General features: G+C 37.4%; 2 protein-coding genes across 2 annotated transcripts; one reads left to right on the forward strand and one right to left on the reverse strand.

The window, feature by feature from the left end:
• Positions 1 to 245: 245 nt before the first annotated feature.
• Positions 246 to 1,041, forward strand: LOC126626542 (uncharacterized). The gene has a single exon (XM_050295898.1). It carries the CDS (start codon positions 284 to 286, stop codon positions 824 to 826), a length of 543 nt encoding a protein of 180 aa, XP_050151855.1. The 5' UTR covers positions 246 to 283; the 3' UTR covers positions 827 to 1,041.
• A 12,090-nt stretch (positions 1,042 to 13,131) lies between these two features.
• Positions 13,132 to 15,367, reverse strand: LOC126626543 (WAT1-related protein At3g30340-like). The gene is made up of 6 exons (XM_050295900.1): positions 14,865 to 15,367; positions 14,712 to 14,774; positions 14,521 to 14,637; positions 14,017 to 14,431; positions 13,623 to 13,774; positions 13,132 to 13,521 (listed from the first exon to the last, which is right to left on the reverse strand). Exons 1-6 carry the CDS (start codon positions 15,053 to 15,055, stop codon positions 13,353 to 13,355), a joined length of 1,107 nt encoding a protein of 368 aa, XP_050151857.1. The 5' UTR covers positions 15,056 to 15,367; the 3' UTR covers positions 13,132 to 13,352.
• Between the last annotated feature and the right edge of the window lie 5,009 nt (positions 15,368 to 20,376).

The raw sequence follows: 20,376 nt of genomic DNA on the forward strand, positions 1-20,376 counted from the left end.
GTATGTAGTTTTCTCCCTTTTTAAACTTCACAAAATTTAGAGTGAGAGTGAGAATCACAAAAGCATAAAGTTTAGAAGTAGGATGAACCAAATGCCAAGTAACCACCCCCCTTTACCTTTTGTTTTGTTTGTTTGTTTGTTTTTTTTTTTTTTTTTTGTTTTATATCCTTGCATTGCAAAGTAAGCTATCCCTTTATTCCAAATTTCTAACCCAAATCAGAAGTACTCCTCTCTATATATCCACCTCAATACTCCCCCTGAACCTCACCGCAAACCAACAACAATGACAAGCGAGTCACACAAAACCAGCACCCACTCCTCAGCCGATCACGGAGGCAGCAGGCCCAACAAGCAACTAGACAAAGAAATCCGAGACATGGTCTCCGCCATCACCAACCGAGTCACCGACATCCACAAGTCCGGCTCCATCCACCACGAGGATGAGGACGAACACGGCGTGAGGATCATCACCCTCGCAGGATCCAACACCGGAGCGACATTGAGGAGTGAGCTGGATCACGAGAACATGAACAAATCTGGAGGGCTTCATGGTGGTGGTCCAGCGTTCGGAGACGCTGATGGGCTGAGCACTTATGTGAACAGCAACTTCCAGGCTGTGAACAACTCCCTCATGATGGGCGGTAGCTACACCACGAATGACCCCGGTGTTCATTTGGACATCACGGATGTTGTGGAGCCGCACGGAGGGCATCACGGGAGGCCGGAGAGGCGGGGGTTGAAGGGTAAGAAGGGGAAGGAGAAGGAGAAGGAGAAGGAGAAGGAGACCTTCTATAGCGACCAGCATGATGAGCAAGATGAGGACTGATGTCATTACGTTTTTTGATTTTTCATGAAGTGGCTTGATTAATTACAAATAATAAGAAGCCTTTCTATGGCTTTCTGGTTTGTTAAGTTATGATTAATTACTTTCACTTCCGAAATTGTCTTTTGTATTGTCTGGACCTTTTCTTTTGGCTAAAGAATGCAAAAATCATGATGAGTACTATAATTTTCTTTATGGTAGATAAATTTTTCGATGAAGCTGACACATTTTCGTGTCTTGTTACAAATCCATAAAATATCAACCTACTTTCATCTATTCATATTAGAGCATGTACATTAGTATAGCACTGCATGCGAGAGTGGTCATCAGGTCCATCACTCTCAGTTTTTGTTCGTCATTGTCACTTAGGGTTAGTTTAGTATTATTGTGTTTTGAAAGAAAAAAAGATGTTTCTGTTGTGATGTAAGAATAAGTGTAGAATTATCAGAGAGATGGGCCAAAGGTCACTTCCAACAACACCGATACTATCCCCAACTTAGTAATTATTACCACCTGCACAATCTGTCAGGTGTGGGATTTTATCACAAATGTCTCGATGTTAGTTGGAGTGAGTTTAGGATATTTAAACTCTTATTTTCTTATTGATACAGTCGATGTGGGACATTTCAACACGCCCCCTCACGTGGGACCTAATTAGTGGGTCACACGTGGGAGATCCACACATCGACAACTACGTGGAGCCAAGAGGACTCACCCTACACACGGGGCCAAGGGACCCACCATCATCGCGCCGGTCCAAGGGGACTCACCATCATCGTGCCGGTCCAAGGGGACTCACCCATCACATGGCAGTACAATATGGGCTCGCTCCCTGGCTCTGATACTATGTAGAATTATAAGAGAGACAGGCCAAATGCCACTTCCAACAACACCTTTACTGTCTCCAACTTGGTAATTACTATATGCACAATTCATCAGGTGTAGGGTTTTATCACAAAAGGCCTCGGTGTTAGTTGAAGTGGGTTTAGGATATTTAAACACTTCTTTTCTCATTGATGTGGTCGATGTGGGACATTTCAACAATAAGCAGTTGTGAAATAAAACAATAAAGTATTTGGTAATGATAATTGTAAAAGTACTTTTAATATAAAAAAAATTATTATAGTGTTTGGTAAATATTTATGTAAAACAGCTATGATTGTGTAAAATGACAACAACAAAAAAACAAACAAACAAACAAAACTTATGGGATTTTCTTCCTTTCTTTTTTTTTCTGCCAAAAAGTTCATGATTGTTTCCTTGTTCCTTTCTTCTTTGTTTCCCTTTCTTTCTAACTTTTTCATTCTTCTTTCTTTATATTTCGTTTTGCCAAAATGTTTCTGGCTTTTCTTCCATTTTTCATCAATGATCCCTCCTGAAATTTCAAAGTCCTCGCCCACCTTCATCCCTTCGCATTTCTCTTTCAGTTCCGACGATCTGGAACCTACGTCCTCACTCCTATTACTATTTTCTGCATTTTGATTTCCAAGGCATTACATGTTTTGGAAGGTGCGGTGGTGGATGGGTGGGTGGGATCTGGGTTATCATCTAGCAGGGAGTGGGTTGGGATCATGGTATGTGAGGTGGCGATGGGTGTATTTGGTGGGGATTGGGGAGAGATGGGGTGGCAAATATGGGGAGTAAGAAGAGATGGAGGGGATGGGGTGGTGAATCTGGGTAGTACGGCATCAAAGAGCGACTGGGGAAAAAGGGTTGGAGTCTAGAACTAGGATGAAGGAGAAAGAGAGGATAAGGTTGCCATTTTGAAAAATTCATTTAATGGCACTGCTCACCCATGTATTGTGATAAAAAGCTGGTTTTCCAAAGCTGGGTTTTGCTACTTTGCCTTTTTAGCTTTTTTTCACCCAAAACTATGAAGAAAAAAATTGATTTTGAAAGTTTACCAAACACAAAAAAGCTGGGTGCTTTTTTTCATACTTGTTTTTTTTTTTTTAAGTTAAGCAGTACCAAACTGGTACTTAGCCTTTTGGGGGGTGAATATTACTTGGTTTCTTACCGGAAGAAGTCAGCCTCTTTCACATAACAATATTTCATCATTTCACTGTACAAATGTCATAATTTAAATTGTTAAATCTTTTTATCATCATCTAAAGATCATCTATAGCCAAGTTCATTTGATTTTAAAATAGCTTAGTCATCCATTTGTGTCGAACAAATCAATTATTATAATAACAAGTAATATCATCATTATTAACTATCAATCTGCCAAGAGAAATGACTCCTTATATATAAGGAATCAAGCAGTGTTCTTCCGAAGTGCCTCTAATGACCATTGCGTATTATACTCTTTCACATGGTATGTTTAAGTTCCACAAAACATAAGCTAAATTGTTAGGAACGCACCACAAAAATTAGGAAGAGGAACTTAAAATGACTAGATACAATACATATAGAGTAGTATAATGTGTTTGGGTTAAAACTTGAACTTTGGGCTCAAGAAGGAGTTGGCCCAAAAGGAGGTCTGAAAAGGGGAAAAGCCCGAAGCCTAGCCAAAGCCCAGAAGGCAAAAAAGGCATTTCCCGACTAGGTGTAGATCATTTGCACCACTTGCTCACCTGCCTAGAGACCAAGTGGTATAGACCAGCCAGCTAATCAGCCCAAAAGCACTTTACAGTGGCAGTACAAGTAAATAGTTGATGAGTCATTACCCTTCAAGCTTCATTCGGGCAAGATTACTGCTACAGGAGGCCAAACCGAAGTGTCTATAAAAGAAGAAAGAGAAATCAGAGATAAAGACACTCAATCAAACAAACAAATACAAGCACAAACTCTGCTCAAGCTAGATTTGCCTTCAAACGAAGCTGTAGTCAGCCCAAGCTTTCATCCATTTCAGGATAAACTCTCACCAAAAGCCTTTGTAATAGCTCTGCTACCTTGTCCTAAGCTTGCTGTAGTATCGATCTCTTTCTGTAAACTTATCTCCCTACCCCCCTTTCTAAAGCTCTCAAACCCCTTGATAAACCACAAAGATAGGAAGTTGCAAGACGATCAACCTTGCCCGACCCTCTTTGGTTTTGTCTTTTCATTCATTAGCCTAGCAATATGTTGTATACTTCCAGTTGTATTCAAGTTATTTCTAGTAAGATGACGATTAAAAGCCTCTCTTAGTTCTTGAATCCGATTTGAATATGTCTCCACAGTTTAAATCAGATCTAAGTTCTAAGCTCTCGGGCATGTAAGATTGATCATTCAAAAGTCCTTGGTCTTAAGGCATAAAAAAAGAACCTTATGTGGACTTAACCCATCCACGACAAGCTTTGATAAACAAGAAGTCTGAAGTTACTTGGGGCGCAAGTAATCGATCTATCTCTTAGTTTTATTTCTATTATATTATGATTACAGTAGAACGTTTGAGTATAGAAGGAATTCTGATGGGAAGCCTCAAGACCTATATCTAAGGCCCTACAAAGGCACCTATTTGGATTCATTCTGCTCTTCGGGCTTGGATAATCAGAAGTATAATAGTTATAACACTTCTGCAATCAATGAAACAGACATCGTATATTCGAGTGCTAGGTTAGTTCTTGATTGGAAGCCTCAAGGCCTACACCTAAGGCCCCACAAAGGCATCTGTTATAACTAACATAACCTCTCGGGTATATGTACAACTAAAACTCAACATCCATTTTACATCTGCCATGCTAAAGATGGCAGTGGCACGCCTAAGCACTTAAAAATTAATCTTGATTGTGAGCCTCAAGGTCTATATCTAAGGCCCCACAAAGGCACATTTCAAAGTTAACTCTGTCCTTCTCTTTCAGCCTTGCCCGACAAGCCTGTCAGTGAAGCAGAAGCCCGACAGAAAGCATCAACCGGCGCCAACCTCTCGGGGAGCTGTGTGCTCGTCGGCTAGGAGACATCCCCGACGGAAATTCTAGCCACGAACATAATGTTTTTGTAGTGCATTTGTAATATTTTAGTAGAATATTTGTAGTTCTGAGTTGTTCACTGATATTCTTTTTGTAATGCATTTTAACAATTAAGTATTAAATTTCTCGATTTTCCAAAAAGTAACTATTTCTTTTGTGTATTATCATTTTTCTTCATCATGTTATAATAGGATGATTTATTAAGCACATCCAAAAATTAAAAAAAAATACTTAATATTTTGAATTGCAATATAAATGTACAATATTACATAAATGAGTCTACTTGACTAAGGGGGGTGTATTCAATTGAGAATTGGAGAGATTTTAATGGATTTATAAATCCATGAATTTTTATGGAGTTTAATTGATTTGTAGAGATTCCATGTAAAATTTTGATTCAATTCCCTCAAAATCTCATGATGAGAGGTGAGATTTGTGGATGCTTAAAATACACTACAAAATCTCTCCAATTCCCTCTAATTCCTCATCTTTTTGAAATTCTTTAAAATCAAATTCTAATTGAATACACCTAGAATGTTATAAACTTATTTAAAATCTTAATTGAATACAATCAAATTTCTAAGGATTTTAATAAACTATCTTAAAATCTCGATTGAATACACATTAAATTTCAAAGAATTACTTAAAATTCTGATTAAATACCCCTAGATTCATTAAAAGAATTAAAATCCTGTAAAATCCCAATTGAATACACCCCTCTAAGTGTATTCATAACCGATTTTATGAAGAGACAATTGCCCATTTTATGAAGAAATAGTTGTCGATAACTTAAACTTAATTACAAACTGCCACACACTTCAACTTATTTATGATAATACTATCACTCTCTTACTTTTGTCCTTATTGGTAAAGTGTCTTCATTAAAATTTGTTGTGTGAAACCCTTCCAAATACTCCCCAGTTTTTTGCACATCATTGTGCGAACTATGTAAAGTACAAATAACTATTTCGTACGAATTATCAAGAACTATTTCTGCACGAATTACCAATAACTATTTCTATACGAAAGACCAACAATTGTTTTTCCATAAGCTAATGAAAATGGCCTAATTATAGAAAAACAATTTTCGATAATTTATGAAGAAACAATTGTTGATAATTTATAACGAAACAATGGTTTATACATAAACAGTTGCAAGTAATTTATGAAGAAATTGTTGTTGATAATTTATAAAAACACCGGTCAATAATATATGAACGTAACCTTATATTTTAAAAAAGGAAAAACTAAAGAAAACTGTCTCACAAACTTCTCATTAACCATAAGCACTTAATCAACTTTTATTAGTATTAAAGAAAAAAAAAAGCAGTGGCAGAGTCATAAATAAGTTAAATTTTTGTGGCATCAACTATTTATACATGATTATTTAACTATTTATATAAGGGACACTTTGGATACGGTCTCTAACTATCAATATTCTTTGATTGAAACCTTGTTAGTTTTTAGTTTTTGATTGAGGTCCCTGACATTAATGTAATAATGTAAGTTACTATATTTTTTTAATTAAAAATTAAAAATTGAAATTTGTAATTGTTTATATTAATGAGATTTTAAATAAAACCCATAATTTATGGGATTAAAAATAATAAAATATAAATTATACTCTCTATTATATTGTGTGTGTTTATATATATATATACATATATGTATGGGTACATTAACCAAAATTAACAAAAAAAGCTATTGTACCAAAACATGGATATATTCTCAAATCAACGAAAAAGAATGTACCCATATAAGTTTAAACATGGATTAAAAAATTTGAATGGATTTTATATTAAAAAAAGGTTACATTTTACATATAACAAATTGATATATTTGAGAATGGGTACATTTAAGATTAAAAAATTGAGAATCTTTTTATATATATAAAAAAAAACTAATAGGTACAAACTTAATTTAATTTAATTTTTTATTATTTTGGAAATGTTTGAATTGAAAATTAATTAGAAGTTTAATAGAGGTGTGAGTATTAAACCCTAAATTAATTACTAATTTTTATATTAAAAAATTATATAATAAACAAGTAAATTCATTATCACATTAATGCTAGGGACTTGAATCAAAATTTGAGAACTAATAAGGTCTTAGTCAATGAACAATAAAAACTAGGGACCGGATACTAATTTTTCCTTTATATAATCATGTACAAATAGTCGGTGCCACCTATTGGGGGACTTTTAGGTCAAGATGGATCTAGGCTTTGAGAACGTCTTATTGTCTCCTTTGGTTCAGTTTCATACCAAGTTTTGGAATATCTTGAAAGAATTAGCACATCTTAGAAAATATCCTTGTTGGATCAATGACTCGAAGATATGATAGTTAAGCAAATAATGGCTTGCTCAATTGAGGCTTGGTGTGAAGGCTAGAAGTTTATCAGTTTAGCATGAGAGAGTTTACATGGTTGTATGGTATTCTAGGTTGGATAATATGGGTTTCCTAGGGTCATAATAAGGTTTCTGATGGCTGGGATCTTTAGGGGAAAACCATAGGAAATACGATGGTTGGAAAGGCATTTTAGAATTTTTATGAAAATTGAATAATGATCTAAAGATATGCAGGCGTGATGCTTCTTGAGGTTTCAAGGATGTTTGCACTAAGGGAGGAATTTTCCTAGCTTTATGTAGTACAATCCTCCTAACATTCTATCTTTTCTCTTTGGGCTATGAGGCTTTGTGTTATCATGAATCCTCACTAAGGCATCTGACTTATATTTATAGTTAAATGATTCCTTTTTTGGGTTCCTAAGCAATCTCTAATTGTGGCTTGGTCTTCTCTCCCATTTCTCCCTAGTTCTTCTACCACTTCTGTTTTAGTGCAAGATGGCTAAGTGTTGCTACTTAGTGAAACCTACATCGTGCCTGTTTCCTAAAGCGTTGCTTTCTCGGGTTAGCCTTCCATAGGCGTTACTTCGTGTAACGTGCCTCATGGCTTTCATGTGTCGATCTTCTGCGTGAGCTGGGAAGGGAAAATCATCTTTTCTTTTCATTAAATGCATGTTTGCTAGGCTTTCACGTGTCCCTAAGGCTTAGGGCTTGATTATTTCTTAACTAAGTGGGAAACTAGGCTGATTCTCTCTCAAACTTACCCACATGGACTACAAAGGTTATAGGCTTGTATCTTTTGGCTCCCAAGCAATCCAAAGTCTTCCATAATCTTGACTTCACAAAGGCCCATAATTTTCTGTAACCATCCACACTACAATTCGCTTGACAAGCCCCAAACATGTGACTTGGGCTTACTTTTGCGTGAATAGTGATTAGCGTGATAAGGCACATGGCTGGATAAATATGCATAAATTGCGTGAGCATGATGTGATTTATATGAATGTCTGGCTTAATAACCGTAATATGACATGATTGTAAATATTTTCCTTTCTCGATTTTGCACCTTTTCATATGTTTTGAGCTTGGTTTGAGGCTTGCATAGTAATTGGGCTTTGAGACTGGACTGGGCTTGTATGTGATATTTTTTGGCCTCAACACCACCAAAGTTCATGTATAAACAATTGACTTAATCATGTATAAAAATCGAACAATATTATATTTGGTCCTTGAATTGGACTTTAAAAAACATATTTTTGTCTCATAAAAAAGTACCCAATAACATAGCGACAATATCATTATTGTGGTGCTTAAAATAATCTCAAAAAATTTTAAAGGTGCCATGTGGACTTTTGCTCAAAAAAGACAAAATTGTCCTCATTAAATGAGCAGGCTCCTCAAATACTCTTACGTGTAGCTCAACACCCCTGAAGGCGCACAGCTCACCTGCTTTGGTAAAGAAAAGTCAAAGCATTAAAGAAAATGATTAATTACATGAATCCTATCTTTAATACATTCCCAATTGAAGATTGACTTCATTCAAGTAAGTACTCCCTATTTAAATCAATTAGGAATATTTACATCATTATCTCAAGATATTATTTCCTATTTAATATCTTAAGAATATTCTCTCCATACACTTTGGCTAATAGGATGCCTCCATGTATAGGGTAAAACCCATATACTATGGCCGACCCCCTTCCCTATATATATATATCTCAAATTCTACCAAATTTTGGTAAGCTTTTGCTATCCATAAAAACCCTAACCCCTCATCCCCACCTCGTGGGCGTGTGAGGCTTAGGTCTTTGATCAAATGTGTTGATTGTTTTACAGGTGCATTTTCGTCAAAGCAAGAAACGACAGAAATTTGAATCGGCAATTATTATACCATACCAACTGAATTATTAGCATACTAAAACTTAGGGTTACGAAATTTTGGCAGGGTAATGGTAGTAGATTTTGCAATACCAAAATATTGGTATGGTAATTGGTACAAGAGCTTTGGTACAGTAATAGTACAGAACTCACCCCTATTAATGTACAAACAATTGACTTAATCGTGTATAAACAGTTGACATGTTCATGTATAAACAATCGGTGTCACAATAGTTCAACTTACTTTAAACAGTTGACCTGATTATATATAAACAGTCAAGGTTCAACTTATTTACGAAAATGTCACTGCTTCCCAAACTTCAATTTATTTACGAAAAAGCCACCATTTTTTTTACTTCATCTTTTTTACAATATTGCCGCTAAACTTTGGTGGGGGACTTTTAGTTCGAGGTGGAGTTGGGCTTTGAGAATGTTCTCTTGTCTCCTTTGGTTCACTTTCATACAAGGCACCTGAATATCTCGAAAGAGTTAGCTTGTCTTAAGAAATATCTTGGTTAGATCAATGACTCGAAGATTAGCATGATTAGGTAAATAATGGCTTGATCAAGAGAAGTGTGGTGTGGAAGCTAGAAGTTCATTAGTTTTACATGAAAGAGAGAAAAATTGGATGATTGTATAGGTGTTTGTTGTTTGATAATCTGGGTTTCCAAAGGTGGTAGCAAGACTTAGAATGGTTGCGATACTTAGAAGATGGACATGGAAAATACTAAGGTTGCAAGATGATGTTTCTGGGTTTTCTCTGGTTCTCTGTGTAAAAATTGGGGAATTGGTGGATCCCTTTTCTGAAGTTCTCCACATATATTTGTAGCTTAATGATCCCCTCCCAAGGGATCTCTATTTTGGATGTGTTTCTCTATCCCCTTTCTCCCTAGTTCTTTTTTACCCTCTATCCTGGTGTAAAGAGACTAGACTCTAGGACCTGCAACATGTCTTCTTCCTGACGCACAAGTTTCCTAGGTTAGTTTTCCACATGCGCTACTTTTAATAGTGTGCTTTATGGCTTTCACGCATTGAACTTCTGCGTAAGCTGGGAAGGGAAAGTTAGCATTAAATGCTTGTTTTGAAGGGCTTTCATGTCACATCCCGGCCCGGGCCCCCACCACATCCTGGGCTCGACTCCACCATAACATGATATTGTCCGTTTTGGGCTCCGACCACACCCTCACAGTTTTATTTTTGGGAACTCACACGAGAACTTCCTAGTGGGTTACCCATCATGGGATTGCTCTTGCGCGAACTCGCTTAACTTCAGAGTTCCAATGGAACCCGAAGCTAGTGAGATCCCAAAAGGACTTGTGCTAGGTAGAGATGGGAATATACATATAAGACTTACATGATCTACTCTCATGGGCGATGTGGGATGTGACAGTCCATCCCCTTTAGGAGCCCGACGTCCTCGTCGGCATACATCCGGCCAGGGATTGGCTCTAATACCAAATTATCACATCCCGGCCCAGGCCCCCACCACATCCCGAGCTCGACTCCGCCATAGCACGATATTGCTCGCTTTGGGCCCCGACCACGCCTTCACGGTTTTGTTTATAGGAACTCACATGAGAACTTCCCAGTGGGTCACCCATCATGGGATTGCTCTCGCGCGAACTCGTTTAACTTCAGAGTTCCGATGGAACTCGAAGCCAATGAGATCCCAAAAGGCCTCGTGTTAGGTAGAGATAGGAATATACATATAAGGCTTACAGGATCCACTCCCATGGACGATGTGGGATGTTACATTGCACGTGAACTTAGGGTTGGAATTTGGTTTAATCCTAACTGAACTAGTTAGCTTGCTAGGAAAATAGGTAAAACTATGTTGATTCTTTCTCAATACCTGCCTACATGGACTTCAAATATTATGGGCTAGGATCTTCGAGCCCCCAAGTAGCCCAAATTCTTTCGTAACCTTGATTCCACATAGGCCTGATGAATTTCCGTAACCATCCACACCACAATTCACTTGACAAGCCCCGAGCATGTGACTTTGGCTTTATTTTAGTGTGACAAATAAGTATGGTTTGATTTATGAATATCCAATTTAATTACTGTAGCATGACATGTTTGAATAGAGGCTTGCATGGTAGTTGGGCTTCGAGACTTGTTTGGGCTTGTTCATGACATTTTTGGGCCTCAACAAACTTCAACTTATTTTTAAAACTATCACTATTGCTTCTTCTTTTTGGCAAAACAAAATAATTGTTTTGATTTTTGGTATCTATAAAATCAAAGTTATTCCATATTTATCACTGGTAGGCATGGCCTTGTTTCTTTCTTCTAGGTCCTAGGTTCAAGGCTTGTTAAGACTTTATTTTATGTATTTTATTTGTCCGATTATGGGTTGTTGTTAAGACTTTATTTTATGTATTTTATTTGTCCGATTATGGGTTGTAAGATAATTCATATAAAACAAAAGTTATTTTTCATTGGACTGTGTGCGCGGGAACATGTGTTGTGCGTCAAATAGTTATGAGATTCGTACGTTGGACTATTGGACTAAGTTTATTTTAATAAAAAAAAATCATGCTATAACTTTATTTAATGAAAAAAAACTTAACTTTTAATGAAAACTTTTAAATTTTAATAAAAAGGATAAAAAAAATTAAAATTTTAATGGAAAAGACATAATTTTAATATTTAAAACAAAATTTGACGCGTGGACCCACGCTTCCCTCACCCAAACTGTTTATGAAACTTCTGCACTGTTTATAAAACTTAATGGTACTGCACTGTTTATGAAACTTAATGGTATTACACTGTTTATGAAACTTACTACACTGTTTATGAAACTTAATGGTACTACACTGTTTATAAAACTTAACGGTACGACACTGTTTATGAAACTTTCTACACTGTTTATGAAACTTAACGATACTACACTGTTTATGAAACTTAACGGTAGATGCTCGTCCCAAATTTTCAAGTGCTTTCACCAGAATGGAAAAAAAGATTTAAAAAAAAAACATGATAGAGATCAACGTCCACACTGTTAAAATCATGCATGGCTAATAGCTCAATACCATTACTAGAAAAATGGGTGATGAGTCCAATTAATGGTGTAGCCCCACCCCTACCCCCAACCATCCTAACCCACACTTGACCGACTCCTTCCCAACCATACCTTCGCAGATGTGGTTCTGAATCGAACAGGACCCACTTCAATTTGAAATTTTAATTTTAGAGGAATAAAATATGCTTAGATTATGTCAAAGGGTTATGCAACTAAAGGATTGGTTGGGTGTTTTTTGCACGCGCCTTTAGTTAGATTTTTTTTGTTTTTTTTTTCTCTTGTCTTTATCATTAAATAAAGTTATATAATGGTTTGTGGTTAAAACTCAAAGTTTTGAAACCATTTTCATTAGTTTTCTTAAAATAAAAAAATTTTTTAATGTCATTTTCATTAGTTTTCTGTACTTTAAAGTCCCTCATGTAGGAATTAGATCATCTCTGGATCCCTTCACTGGGGATTCCGGGGATGAATTAATAACAATCGTTCATTAAAGATCGTGCAACCACAATTTTTCTCTTTTTTATATTTTTCACGCAAAACAAGATTGCTTTACTTTTGAAAATATGAAAAACATTCAATTGGGGCCCCATGATCTTTGATAAATGGTTAGTATTAATTGATCCCCCAAATCCCTAGTTTAGGAGATCCGGAAAGAATCTAATTCCCCTCATCCAAACTTAACACTAAAATAATATGTTGTGTATGAATGAGGATCCTCTCTGGATCCTCTTTATGAGGATCTTGGGGATCCTCCAATTACGTCTGTTCATCGTACATCGTGTTATCAGTTTTCTTCATGTACTATTTATATTCAATTTTAAATTAAAAAAATTATAATAATTTATTACCACACAATATATGATGAACGAACGTGCCGGATCCTCATTCTGATGTATATATATGTTTGCCTTAAACCAAACACTATCGGTCTAGAAAGTTGTGTTCTAAAAATATATCGAATATTCTAACATAGTATGTGTCGCTGCATATTCCCACTTTAGCAAGACGTAGACATAACTTTGATCAATTAAGTACGTGATTACAACGTAAATTTCCATCCATTTTAAGTGCGCGATTACGATGATGACGCCTCATCATCTAATTTGTCAATCTTCCACCAGAAAAAAAAAACAACATCAAATGGTAAAGATCTCAACTACAAAACCGGTAGTCCTTCAAATTTGTTTTAACATATTCATTACCACAAGCCTCACAAAGCACCATGGGGGAAATTTTGCAAACCATCAGATTAAGAGGTGAAAACTTTTATCTACTTTTATTCCGGTTATGACAGATGACTTTACTTTAAGATCCTGGCTAGAAGACCATAAGAATCAATTGGGAAGAAAAAAATGAAGGCTTCTGAACTTGAAAGCATATGAAACTCGGCTTCAAGGACACCGCGAATCAACGGAGACTGTGATGGCGGGTAAATGCGGCTCCTGCTCTTTGATTGCTTCAGATTCTTGGACTAGTTTTGTCGCACATTTCTGCATCTCTTTTTTCTTACCCCATAGAAGAATGTACAAGCCGACGATCACAACGATAGATCCTAACAAGCTGCTCAGTGTCAATGCAGCACCAATGAGGAAAGTTATTACCAATGTACTAATCATATGTAGGTATTGGCAACTGTAAAATAGATATATAGGAAAGTTCACCTTCCGAGGTGGAGTAGTTCATGGAAGATGGGGATACCAATTAGGGCCACCATTATCTGCACGAGCGGGCTAAAAGCTGCAGTAAACACCGGCCCCCGTTTCCTCACACACCATGACATCCCCACAAAACCTAATCCCGATGCTATCATTCCCTGTATAATGTATATATATACACCAATAGTAAGGCATGTAGCTGAAGCATGTATAACTTTTTTTTTTCTTCTGAACAAAGCGATATTCTAAGCTTCTTTAATTTCCTGGAAACGGATATATTAATTGCATTGGCCAACTGACATTACCTGGATTCGCGAAGTTGTATAACTTTTGGAACAAAGATACCAAAACCCCATAAGTATTTTTGCGTAATTGTAATTAGAAGAAGGGTAATACTTACAGAAAACAGGACAGCTATGACTTGTGTCCTTCCCCTCAGAACCCACATGGAAAGGTTCCTTCCTGTGCAAACACCTAGGATTGCAGACTGAATGGCACCAAAGAAATTCATTATTGTGGTGCTAGAATACTGGCAAGGATACATATTGCTAATGTTTGTTTGAACAAGAAACCATGAAGACCACAATAGGGTTCCGCCAACCAAAGCTATAGAACCAATCGTCCATCCCCCATGGTTTCGCGTTGACCTCAGCTGAATTCCATGATCTATGGTTTGAGTACTAACTGTGGATTTTGAGGAATCAAATAGAGGAACTCCTTTGTAAAGAGTTAGTATAAAAGCACCACCGACGCACACCAGTGTACCGAGTACTTTTGCTCTCCCGCTGTGGCATTTTAAGTTCACTTTCTCTAACCTGCAAGATTAAACGCTCGATTTCGTACAGCAGCACGTGAACAAGATTCAAAGAACATGTAAATGAGGTTTTTGTGACTTTTTTTTTACCCGAACGGTAACGCCATTATGAAAGTGATCACCGGCACCATGTTGACGAAGGCACAGGCAAAAGTCGCAGATGTGTATTGGATTCCGAGGAGAAAGAAGTATTGTGTTAGGGATGTCCTGCAACAACAAAAAGATATAGACACATGAAAAAATGGAAAATTGATGTACAAGTCTCTGTCGAGTTTACTAACCCAAGAATTGCACTTAAGAAGAGAAAACATGTGATGCGAAGTGTGAGCTTTGGTCTAGTATTCCTGCAAGCAAATCAGAAAAATCTTCAGCAAGTTAAGGCATAGAAATATCAAAATGAATTTCCGAAAAAGCGAGGAATGATGCTTGCCTACCTTTCCCCAAAGTAGCTAACTGGTGCTAAGAAAATGGTAGCAATCGTCAACCGGTACGTTATAAGAACCAAATGGTTCATTCCCTCATCGAGCACTTTCTTGAGCAGAATATTCACTATAGCGAACGAGAAATCGATTGCTACCATGGCAATAAAAGGCTTCCATTCGCCACACCCCTTCACGTCCGTCATTTCTGTGAGTCACACTAGGAGGCTGGGCTGAGCTAGCTAGGCCTCTCAACAACTCTGAGTTTTAGAGGATGATTTTCTTGTGCTTAAAAACACAGCAGAGGGCAGACCAATCTGTTGAGATATATAGACAAGCTCCAGAATAAGTGGGCACAAAGCAAGATTTAAATTCTGTAAATCACATCACTGCTTTAAGGAACAACTTTGCCATAATTTAATCTTTGATTCCCTTTCTTTTTTCTTCCTTTTTTTTTCATTGACTGATACTTTCCAATGCACACAGACTAACCGGGGAATCGTTTTGTACAGTTCATTCGGGCATCGAATTCACGACCTCTCTCTCATACATCCCTACCCTAGAAGTTGTAGAGTCTTGTCATAGGCCATGAGTTTTTTTTACTACTGTATCAGGTTATGTTCTTTGCCCCAGTGAATCTTCTTTAAGTCAACAATTATACTATATATAGCTCATCATAGGCATCTCTTTTGAGTGGTGGTGTTGGAAATAAATACTCTTCTACCTCCTTCTGTGCTTCGCATTGGCATCTAATACTTCATCGTCGAACCAGGACGAACAACAGCCGTATATCTTCTACACATGGTCTAGAACAACATGTCAAATCTTCCCACCAAGAAACTTAAAAAACAAAAAGAAACGTAATGGTTAAAACATGGGATTGTGATCAATTAAACTATGTTGATCACCTACACGGGTGAGGCAAGCGAGGTGAGGTAGGGTTAGATTAGACGGAGGAGATTAGTAACGTTCATCTCATGAAGCGCCACTAACTATATCCTTTCTAGGCAGAATGCTTGTTCTTATGTCAATAAATCGTCGATAATATTGACAGATAACATGATAACAGAAAAATATATTATTATCCATACATTATGGCCATTATTAAATCTTCCTACCATATAACTTAAAAAAAAGAAGAAAAAAAAAAAGAACAAAGAAACATAGTGTTTAAAACATGGGATTAGCCACTTAATACTACGTATTCCTCTTCACTTATAAGTAAGAGGTCTTAGGTTCGATTCTCGTCAAAGGCGAATTTGAACCACATTACTGTTTAGCCCATTGTGAGGCTAAGCCCACCCCCTCCCTCTTAGTGTAGATAATATTGTTTGTTCCAAATTTTTTTTTGAGATTATGCTCAATTAACTTAGTTTGATCATTGAGCATGACCTGCATTCTTTATTTAAAAGGATAGACTGTCAATATACCGTCAATAATTAACAGATAACGTGTCAATAACAAAACGTATCAACGTATTAGTGATACAAATATCAACATTGTTGACACAAAACCTAACCTTTAACAAATTATGAATATCATGCACACTCAATTACTAACTAAATCAGTACATCAATTGAGCACTTAAAACATATTGCGAGGGCACTGAAGCCCGATAGCTGAAAAGCCAAAGATTATGGAAATAAAGAATGATCAAAACTCAAGCTTTCTGTTAATTTTTCACAATTATAGGCATGAATGAATAGCAATGTCATCAATATGATTTGGCTAACATTATTGAATCACTAAATCACCACGTGTAGTCATTCTCTTTACGCTTAGTTAGCTTTTTTTTTATTTCAAGCTCCTCTCCTTTTTCTTCAATTTTGTAGTGGGAAGTGATTTTCACAAATATTTTTTCTCTCTTTACAGACTTTTAACTATGTTTTGTCATTGAATTAATTGGATTAAAGAAAAATTGTAGAATTATTAGAGAGACGGGACAAAAATTCACTTCCAACAATACTGATATTGTCCACTAACTTGTTAATTATCACATGCACAGTCGGACAGGTACACACTTTCAACAACACTAATATTGTCCCCTAGCTTATTAATTATCACATGCACAATCCGATAGGTGTGTGTGGTTTCGGTATTAGTATCAGAGAGACGGGTCAAAGACCCACTTCCAACAACATCAATATTGTCCCCTTAACTTTTTAAGTCCGACAGGTGAAGGGTTTTAACACAAAAGGGGATTAGGATATTTAAACTCTTCTTTTTTTAGAGATACAATCAATGTGAGATATTTCAACATAAACAACGAACATAAATAACCAAAAGTATGCTTGAAGAGAAAATAGACGTGTGAAAAACATCTCCGTTCTAAAATAGTTAGGGCACCAAATCAAGAATCTATATGTCAAATTAACTATTTTCTGGCCTGACCAGGACCATCAAGCAGTTACTTTTGTGAGATGACCATGACCACTCTTTATTGGGGACCCAAATTTGCATGTCCATATATACTACCTTTTTCTTCAGTTGCTATCTTTAGTAATTCCACTTAGCCTTTGCCTCATGCTTTGCATATATAAAGGTTTGAACTTTGAGGAGTGATATGTCCTGTGATTAGTACTGAGATTAGTCGATTGTTTTAGCTGAGCTTAGTCACGCATATCTCTATTTCCCATCATCTCGAACTTTCTCAATCAATTGGTGGATATGTACCCGAGGAAGAAAATATCTGCTGATATAATGCGACAAAAGTAACAACGATGACAAGAATTATTGAACAATAAACTCTAGAAGATAATATGAGATAATCTTAAAGTTTATTTGGTAATCAAGAAAAATATCTGATACAAGAGCATGACTTCTTATTCATCAAGAAAACAATCATAATCTAAAAGAAACAATTATGAAATTATTTGTAAAATAACAAACTTTCTTAAAAACTCTTGAAACCTGATTATGTTTAATTAAACAGGATTATTGTGCCAACCAAAATAAAGAGGTAAAGTTTCCTCAAACCAAGGAACAATATTGTGTTACAAGTAACATAAAGACATGTACAAAATTGATGCTATTGATAAGATCCACTCATTTCCATACACCAAATTAGCAAGAATAAATACAACAACAACAACAAAGCCTTTTCCCACTAAGTGGGGTCGGCTATATGAATCCTAGAACGCCATTGCGCTCGGTTTTGTGTCATGTCCTCCGTTAGATCCAAGTACTCTAAGTCTTTTCTTAGGGTCTCTTCCAAAGTTTTCCTAGGTCTTCCTCTACCCCTTCGGCCCTGAACCTCTGTCCCGTGGTCACATCTTCGAACCGGAGCGTCAGTAGGCCTTCTTTGCACATGTCCAAACCACCGTAACCGATTTTCTCTCCTCTTTCCTTCAATTTTGGCTACTCCTACTTTACCTCGGATATCCTCATTCCTAATTTTATCCTTTCTCGTGTGCCCACACATCCAACGAAGCATCCTCATCTCCACTACACCTACGTGTTGATGCTTCACCACCCAACATTCTATGCCATACAGCATTGCCGGCCTTATTGCCGTCCTATAAAATTTTCCTTTGAGCTTCAGTGGCCTACGACGGTCACACAACACGCCGGATGCACTCTTCCACTTCATCCATCCAGCTTGTATTCTATGGGTGAGATCTCCATCAAATTCTCCGTTCTTTTGCAAGATAGATCCTAGGTAGCGAAAACGGTCGCTCTTTGGTATTTCCTGATCTCCGATCCTCACCCCTAACTCATTTTGGCCTCCGTTTGCACTGAACTTGCACTCCATATATTCTGTCTTTGATCAGCTTAGGCGAGGACCTTTAGATTCCAACACTTCTCTCCAAAGGTTAAGCTTCGCGTTTACCCCTTCCTGCGTTTCATCTATCAACACTATATCGTTTGCGAAAAGCATACACCAAAGAATATCATCTTAAATATTAAGTTTGTGATCTTCGCTAGATTGCTCCGGTCATTAGTGTGGATAAGTATGTAAATGGATAGAGACAGGAAGCAAACATAAGATGTACGTGGTTCACCCAGATTGGCTACGTCCACGGCTTAAAGGAGTTCTCATTAATTGTGAAGGGTTTACACAGTATATAGGTTCAAGCTCTCCTTTAGTGAGTACAAGTGAATGATTTAGTACAAATGACATTAGGAAATATTGTGGAAGAATGATCTCGTAATCACGAAACTTTTAAGTACCGAAGTGTGGTATCGTCTTCACTTGCCTTATCTGTCTCATAAGTAGATGTGACATCTTCTTTGGAAGTACTCTTCCTCCCTCCAGGGGTGGTATCTTTAACTAGTGGAGATGCACAAGGTAATGTATCAATTTCACTTGGCGCTTACTTGTAGTTTCAGGCTTGGTCAAGCGCGATACAAACCATGTAGTGGGAGTCCCCCAAGTCGCCGAGCTAGGGGATCTGCTGAAAGAGGTGACAGACAAGGTAAGCAATCAGAGTTCTAAGCAATCAGTCCCAGATCAGAAGTTTGATTTCGAGTTCCGGCTGATTGTTATCCTTCTCCTTATCTTGCAGGTAGCATGAAGGATAAAGAGAAGAAAAGGAGAAAAGGTGATATGAGATACTTTTGCTTTTGAAGAAGTAACTTTCCACAGGCTTATTCTTGAACTGGGCTGGAGGGTTTTCTTGTTTCCGCCAGAGTATAAGGCCGACTGAAGAATTTGAGGGTCAAAACAAGTCCATCAAATCTAGAGTACGTTCAACCCTGCTGATATGGGATACTTTTGCTGTTGACAAAGTAGTGGATGTATCGGCACGTGTTCTGTTGCGCTTGTCTCCACATGCTTCCTTGTATCCTTCTCACTTGCCCTATTTGTTCCTCAGGCAGATGTGGTATCTTCTCGAGAAGCATAAGATGTTGAAGATGAGTACTCGAGAGCAATGGGGTTCCAGGCAGTCAGTTCCGGACTGGAAGCTTGATTCCAAGTGCTGACTGATTGCTCTCTTTCTCCTTGTCTTGTAGGTAAGAACAAGGCCAAAGGAAAAGACAGGGAAAAAGCATGATATGAGATACTCTTGCTTTTAACCCTGATGATATGAGATATTCTTGCTCTAGTGTAACTTGTTTGCAAAGGTATTCTCGGGGGGAAAGAAAGCTGAGTATTTCGATAGGCTTCCTTGGGAGTGCCCTCTTAGATATGAGGAAGGGTTGAGCATTTTTGCAGGTCTGCCTGTCCGTTGAAGATGGAGGTCGACATATATAGGAGTCTCCCTAACAAGGAGTAATACTATTCTTTTACCCTGCTTGGTCATAGCACGGTAGTGGGAGTTGCCAGCTTCACGTGTTTTAACTCTGTCAGAGCACTTTGAAAAAGTGGTATGTGGTATCTGGAAAGCTGATGTTACGTGTGAAGATTACAGACGAGCTTTATCCAAGGAGATCTGGCTCTCGAAGTTGAGAAAGCGGTGTGAGGATTACAGACAAGCTTTATCTAAGGGGCTCTCGAAGTTGAGAAAGCGGTGCCTCTTCGGTTTTCGAACAAGCAATCCTGTCAGAGATCTGTCTCTCGAGATTCGGAGAACGGTGCCTCTTCGAT

This window comes from Malus sylvestris, chromosome 6, assembly GCF_916048215.2.
Source record: "Malus sylvestris chromosome 6, drMalSylv7.2, whole genome shotgun sequence".
NCBI classification, from domain to species: Eukaryota; Viridiplantae; Streptophyta; class Magnoliopsida; order Rosales; family Rosaceae; genus Malus; species Malus sylvestris.

What these genes read in the sequence shown, in the direction of transcription:
- LOC126626542 (XM_050295898.1), top strand. Translation starts at nt 284, where the DNA reads ATGACAAGCGAGTCACACAAAACCAGCACCCACTCCTCAGCCGATCAC.
- LOC126626543 (XM_050295900.1), bottom strand. Translation starts at nt 15,055, where the DNA reads ATGACGGACGTGAAGGGGTGTGGCGAATGGAAGCCTTTTATTGCCATG. An exon ending in TTCTTAAGTGCAATTCTTGG is followed by an intron (nt 14,638 to 14,711) that starts GTTAGTAAACTC and finishes TTGTTGTTGCAG; the next exon opens with GACATCCCTAACACAATACT. An exon ending in GAACTACTCCACCTCGGAAG is followed by an intron (nt 13,522 to 13,622) that starts GTGAACTTTCCT and finishes GACACTGAGCAG; the next exon opens with CTTGTTAGGATCTATCGTTG.